Raw genomic sequence first — 7,301 nt, 5'->3', positions numbered from 1 at the left:
TATGTTTTAAACATCATTTATTTTATTTATTTTTTTTACATTTTTTTTTAACAAAAATATTTTTACATGTCATTTGCTGGTTAACTCATAACGAATGTTACCAGATACAGAGACATGGGCATAGATGACAGAGTTACTGGCTGATGATAAGACATACACACTTGTGTTTGATTGCTCAGCTGCTCCAATACAACCTTAGTCCACTCTCAGGTATGCAAAATAGAAAAGAAAAAAAAAAAAAAAAGTTTACAAATATGCATAGGTGCAATTACACAGGATTTTACCACTCATCTGCCCCTTTCGGTTGCATGTCTCCTTGCCTGTGAAGAGACTGCGATATTATTTAAACAAGGATTTGGAGTGCAGGAGGTGAAGAGGGTGATCGAGTAAAATGTCTTAAAAGGAGAAGGGAAAGGGTGGGGGTGTTAGATAGAGAGATACATGAAGAATCATGCTCGACGGGCTTCATTTTCCACCCTCGGCAGCCTTCTTTTCTTGTTCGATGTCTGTTAAAGAAAAAGGGAAGTGCATGTAAGAATGACGGTGATGCAACAAGTGTTATAAATTTTTTTTAAAAAGCAGATATCGATGTCACAAAAGCAGAAGCCGACCTTTACAGTTCTGTTAATCTGACAGTTACCGTCGTCACTGTAATTTCTTCAAGGTTTTTTTTTGTTTGTTTTTTTTTAAAACATTTATCCAAGCGAGCAAACATCTGCATGGAACTGGAGACGTCAATGTCATGTGTTCTCTTTTGGAAATGCCGTTACATTCTGAGGTTTCTGATGACCTCGAGGTTACATTTATTGCTCTATTATTACTGCTAGTGGGTATTACTACTATTACAGCAAATCAAACAGTATTTAGAATTCCAGGAAAATATATACATATAGATATAAACATTGTATTGTGTCACTGTTGTAAACTGTGAATGTTTAGGCTGTCTTCCTCTGGATATATAAATATAATATAGAATTACCGAATTGCTACGAATGACTGTCACTCGCATAATAATAATAATAATAATAATAATAAGTGCTGGACAAATGAAATCAAAGATAACTTTGGATCACCTGCATGAAGAAATGAAAGAATGTTCGTCTGGTCTGTTTTTTATTTTTAAACTAGATACAGTCTTTGCTTCCTTGTCCTTATCAGAGCTTTCCATATCAGATAAATTCCTCACAAGCAGATTATCGCTAGCTAAAGCCAAACTCTGGTATTCTTGTGGAATTTCTGCACTTGGGGAAGCGCTTTCACGAGCCTCGTTTATTCGTATAATAATGCATACACAAATACCCCAATCCAGTCATGTGGTTTTTTTTTTTGTTGTTTTTTTTTGAGTGTTGCATATACACCTGATGCTATAAACATACTAGTATATTAATGAACCTGCACACTCTCTGAAGGAGATAATTATCATCTGGAGATGGAGATCCACAGCATTAAACGTAATATGAATATAAATCTACTCAAAGAGCTGTCAATCACTTTCTGGAGATCGGTGCTCAGCTGAATAAACAACAGTAAGGCGTTATTTAGTCTAACAAGTGCAGTCACTGATACATGACACCATTTTGTTAATGTAGATGACATCTGTGGTCGCTGATGAAATACCACAACATAACAAGCTTTCTTTTTTTAGATTTTCTTTCTGTTGTATGTTACGATATTTCCTCTGGCTGGGAAAGTCCCAGTGTTAGTATTATATTGTGTTATGTTATCAAATCATTATTACGGTATTATAATAATGCACCATGCTACAGAAAGAGTATCGAGAGCTGGACTGAAACCGTATGTGTAAATATTTGAGGAATTTTCTGGCTCTGAGGTAGACCTAGCTGGAGGGATGTTCGACGATCACAGAATTAAAGGACATGCCTTTCTATATTTTGGATCCTTTACTTGGCAGTAGATTGGACTAAAGGTGAAGCGAGGACAAACATCCCATTTCCAGCATTTCCTCTCATTTTGTCCGAGTGCAACACGAATCGCATATCTGCTCTCGCAGTCTGCCGTTTCTGTTTCCGCTTGTCAATTATCGCAAAAGGTGCGAGTGAACATGCCTGACACGTGCTGGGACACGGCGGACGTGTGGAAACGAAATGAAGGCTTCTGCTCGGCTTACCCTCCTTTGTTGGAAGAGAGTTTTTCTCTGCGGTGTTGGTCTTTTTTAGACACCTCTTGTCGAAGTTCTGCACCTCCTGCTTGACTGGGTGATCACTCATTTTGGATGTTCTGTTGGAGAGAGATGATTTTATTCGAATCAATACATCAGACTGGAGAAACTGCGAGGTAAATTCAGGCCACCGGTATGACTGTTGAGGAAATCACTGGGTCTTTGACCTAACGGTGTGAAATGAGCTAATTTGGTAGTTAGCTACAGCTAATCACATTTAGGGATTGTCTTTAAACAAATTAGTAGGAACCTCTTTGGGAAACCTGCTGGTCTTAAACCAAACCTAACGTGTCAAATCTAATCATATTGAGTAACTGATTTATTATTATTATTATTATTATTATTATTATTATTATTATTATTATTATGGGTACTTTTTTACTTATTGTTACAGCTTCAAATCAGGTTTGTCCCGAAGACCAGGTCGTTTTCTCTCTCTGTTACAACACGCCTTAAACTAATGCCACTTTTCTTCTGTCTGGACACGTCGTCAAGCCCCACCCATGAAATTAACTTTCTCTTATCGGTGGAAGAGGGGATGTGAATAAAAACACAACGGACCTTTTGTGCAATCACGCACAGTTTTAGAATAGAGAACTAGTTTTTAAAAAACACACACACAGAAGGAGCAGAATTTCCAAATAATTCTACCACAAGTTCCACAAACCGAGCACAAGACATTGCTAAAGGGATTTGTAACCTTTCGACAACATTTCGAGAGGTTTGGGCATATTATTAGATGGTCCTGACAAAAAAAACAAAAAACAACAACCCGTAAACTGTTATTAGTGTGATCAGTTACTGTGAATTGCACTAAGATTGGAAATGTGTGAATAAAGACTCCTAATGGAATATATATATATATATATATTCGGCTTTCTATAAAAGCCATGCTGAATATGTTTTCAGAAAGCTCCTTGTTTCATCGACGGTCATGTGACAACTCGGCCCACACGTTTGCGACGCATTACAAAAAGGCCACTGTTTTAAATCTATGCAGATATGTTGCATGCCAGCTTGACTGGCATGCAACTAAACTCTTGAGGAACATAAAACAATGTTACTGATAGAGTTCCTTATCTGCAGGTGCTCTTACACAAGATGTGGGTGTGGAAAAAAACCACACACACAATGGATTGTGTGTGTCTTTCCATGTCAAAGAAGGCTAAGGTAAACATCATAAGAAAGCCATTCATCACCTTGCACGATAATTACACAGTCTTGAGTTGCATTCACTGCATGTAGAGGTTGTTGATCTGCTTTAAAAAGCTGTACTCCACCCAACAAGTGCATTCACCTGTTCTTAAGTGCCTGGCGATTCGTCGCTACATCTAACTGGCATTTACCTGAGCTAGGAAAAGTATGATAACCATATGATTGCATGTGCATCACTTTATCCCAGTACATCAACAACAACAAAAAAAACAATGACACTAAATGACATACAACACTGAGATTAAATAATCTCACCTGTAATAATAATTTTTTTTAAATATATTTTTTTTTTAAAAAGTGCAATATTACATTATAATCTTTCCACTTCATCTGTACCACTACAACATGCATACAGTGCTTTTTTCATTTCATGATTCCTTCATGCTATCTCCATGTTAGTGCACCGTTTACGCCCTGCTATTACGCAATTAACAAACGGAACCGCTCCAAATGACGTGGACGTGCCGTGTGCTTCCATTATTCACTACATAGAACGGTTATAACGTTTGTAAAACGTTTAGTAACACACTGAGACTTAAAGGCAGGTAGCTGAAGAAGTCACACTGATGGGGCTAATGGAGCTGAATACAGGACAGTCCTGGCTCCCAGCACACTAGATGGATGGCACTGAAAAATGTGTGTGTGTGTGTGTGTGTGTGTGTGCATGCATTTATATATATATATATATATATACACATACACATATATAATATATATATATACACACACATATATGCGTATGTGTGTGTGTGTGTGTGTGTGTATGCATTATATAAATAAATAAATAAATAAATAAATATAAAAATGCATATACACACACACACACACAAACACATATATAATATATATATATAATATCACTGACGGCTGTATTAAGTCCTATCCTGCGTCTCTGGCCCTTAATTTAGGGTTGCAGTCAAATTATTCAGAAATATATCTGCTTACCTTGCGTTGCCTTTTAAGGAAGCTGTGTCTCTCTATGTGTGTGAGTGTGTGTGTGTGAGTGTGTGTTTAATCCTTCGAAACCTAGAGGTTTAAGTAGGAAATCACGCCCCGCTCTGCGTGAGCGTTGTGCTCTAAATCCCTCACTCTGATTGGTCGAGCGAGGCCCCCCCCCCCCCTCTCTCCCCTCCTCATCGGATAAACCTGCACCTGTAGGTTAAGTCCCAAACAGCTCAGTTCTGCATACATTACATAGAGTCCGGTTTGTAGCGCGTTTATATAGGAAGTGGTTTAGGATTCAGCCTTAAATCCTCAGACACTGAATCCCAAACAGATCCAGACTCTCCTTGTATGAAACAGTGCTTGTCCAACTTGTCCCATATAGTGCACTAGATGTCTAACAGTGATTATTTGATTATACGAAACCATGTGATGTTACAGCCACCATGTTATATATGCTGTAGGTCACTGATGATCATTTCAGTTCTGTAGGCGGGATGAAGTGTGACTAAAGGCGCAACAGCGCACTCTTGTGGCGAGAGAGAGAGAGAGAGTGAGGGAGAGAGATTGAGAGAGGGAGAGAGGGAGAGAGAGAGAGAAAGATAGGGAGGGAGAGAGACAGAGAGAGACAGAAAGGGAGGGAGAGAGAGAGACAGAGAAAGAGAGGGTGAGACAGCGAGAGAAAGAGACAGAGACAAACAGACAGACAGAGAGAGAGAGACACACACAGAGAGAGAGAACAGGACATACCACAGGAGAGCACAGAAAAACATCGGATGTCACTAAGACCAGAGATTTTTGTTTCAGTGGCTGGTGTGGAGCTTCAAGGGAAATTGTGATGCACCTATTCTAATTGAAAAAGAAAACAGTGATTCAAAGCTAACAGCTCATCTCAGCTAGATAAGACGAAGCTAAACACAAAAAATACATTTCTATCTTTTATTTGAGCAAGATTATCCAAGATTGACCAGAAGTGAGCACCTGAAATCAGTCAGATGGGCATTAGGTGATTATTCGCTTAATATAATCGTGATACACTCTTTTTTTTCTTCTTCTTTCTTCTCTCTGTGTCTCTCTCCCTGTCTGTCTGTCTATCCCTCTCTTCTTTTGCAAAGCCTACAGTAGATAATGATAATGAGTCTTTATTGGTCACATATACATTGCAGCAGAGTGAATTTCATTTCTTCACATACCCCAGCATGTCAGGAAGTTGAGGTCAGAGTGCAGGGTCAGCCATGATACAGCGCCCCTGGAGCAGAGAGGGTTAAGGGCCTTGCTCAAGGGCCCAATAGTGCCAGCTTGGCAGTGCTGGGGCTTGAACTCACAACCTTCCGATCAGTAACCCAGAGACTTAACCACCAAGCCACAATTCTTACATGATTATAATTAGAGTAATAGTGTATGAGATTATATTCTGGTCCTCTAAGTAAAGTACAATAGTACAACAGTTTGCAACCCTGAGATAGAAGACTTAATACATACAGGTGAGCAGGGAATCATGTAAAGCATATAAAATATTGTGCACACAAATACTGACTGCACCGTTGCCTATTAGGCACCGTTTTATAAATTTACTTCACCTTATAACATCAGGAACACCTGAGCATGTTGGTCCAATGCACTGTAATTTGGTGGTTAAGCAAAATAGTTAATCATCAATATCATCAATGATAGGATGATTACACAATCTGGGGCATTTGTGTCATACTGATAATAATAATTTCCAAATATCAATGTCCAACCACAATTACGAAAACGTTGGGACAGTATGGAAAATGCGCAAAAAAAAAAAAAAAAAAGTGTCATTTGAAAATTCAATTCACCCTACACTATATTGAAAAGACATTATTTGATGTGTTACTTTGTGAATTGATTTACTGTTTACCGCTGTGTAACATCACCTTGTATTTTAATCACACTTATTAAGCGTTTGGACAGGGAGTGAAGACACCAGTTGGTTAAGTTTAGCAAGTGGAAATTTCCACCGTTCATCCATTATGCGTTTCTTCAGCTGCGCGAGTGTACGGGGCCTTCGTCGTCTTTTTTTTGCGCTTCATAATGCGCCGTACGTTCTCAATGGGAGACGGGTCAGGACTGCAGCAGGACATGCTAGCACCCGAACTCTCTGCTTACACGATCATTTGCTTGTAATCCGGGCAGAATGTGGTTTGACGTTGTCCTGCTCTGGATGGCAGATTATGTTGGTCCAAACTGTGTACGTATCTTTCTGCATTAACGCTGCCCTCACAGATGTGCAAGTTACCCATCCCATGTGCACTGACACACCCACATTCCATGACAGATGCTGGCTTTTGGACCTGACGCTAACAGCTCGGATGGTCCTTTTCCTCTTTGGCCCGGAGACCACGACGGCTGTTTTGTCCAAAAACTATTTGAAATGTCGACTCGTCGGACGACAAAACACGATTCCACTGTGCTACCGTCCATCTCAGATGAGACCGAGCCCAGAGAAGTCGGCGGTGCTTCTGGACAGTGTTGATGTACGGCTTCTGCTCTGCGTGGTAAAGCCTTAACTTGCATCTGTGGATGCAGCGGCGAATAGTGTCGACTGACAAAGGTTTACCAAAGTATTCCCGAGCCCATACTGTCCCAATTTCTTCATAATTGGGGTTATAAAACAAAGGTAAAATACATTTTAACCAGAAGTAAAGTGTCCTTCATAACAGCTTATGTGCATGTTTCAGATAAATAAATTCAAACCTCTCTACAGAGTTTAGAAAACAGCACTATTGCTTGTCCCAGTCCACTGTAACGTCTCTTAACCACACATCAAAATACTGTAATGCATAATATGTGAATACATTTAACACCTCATGCATGAGAAATATTCCACAAGTCTCATGTTCAGCAGGAAGTTGCGTCATCCAAATCTCCTTAAGATCTTGAAAAACAGTATGTTCTATTTTTTTTTAAAAATTCATTTTAAATGATCTTGTGATATTGA

General features: G+C 39.2%; 1 protein-coding gene across 1 annotated transcript; it reads right to left on the bottom strand.

The window, feature by feature from the left end:
- tmsb1 (thymosin beta 1) lies at positions 1 to 4,423 on the bottom strand. The gene is made up of 3 exons (XM_053631477.1): positions 4,340 to 4,423; positions 2,129 to 2,238; positions 1 to 506 (listed from the first exon to the last, which is right to left on the bottom strand). Exons 2-3 carry the CDS (start codon positions 2,226 to 2,228, stop codon positions 466 to 468), a joined length of 141 nt encoding a protein of 46 aa, XP_053487452.1. The 5' UTR covers positions 2,229 to 2,238; positions 4,340 to 4,423; the 3' UTR covers positions 1 to 465.
- Positions 4,424 to 7,301: the final 2,878 nt, after the last annotated feature.

This window comes from Ictalurus furcatus, chromosome 8 (genome assembly GCF_023375685.1).
Source record: "Ictalurus furcatus strain D&B chromosome 8, Billie_1.0, whole genome shotgun sequence".
Lineage (NCBI taxonomy): Eukaryota > Metazoa > Chordata > Actinopteri > Siluriformes > Ictaluridae > Ictalurus > Ictalurus furcatus.
The sequence above is the reverse complement of the archived record's forward strand: the minus strand, read 5'-3'. Positions and strand labels throughout refer to the sequence as shown.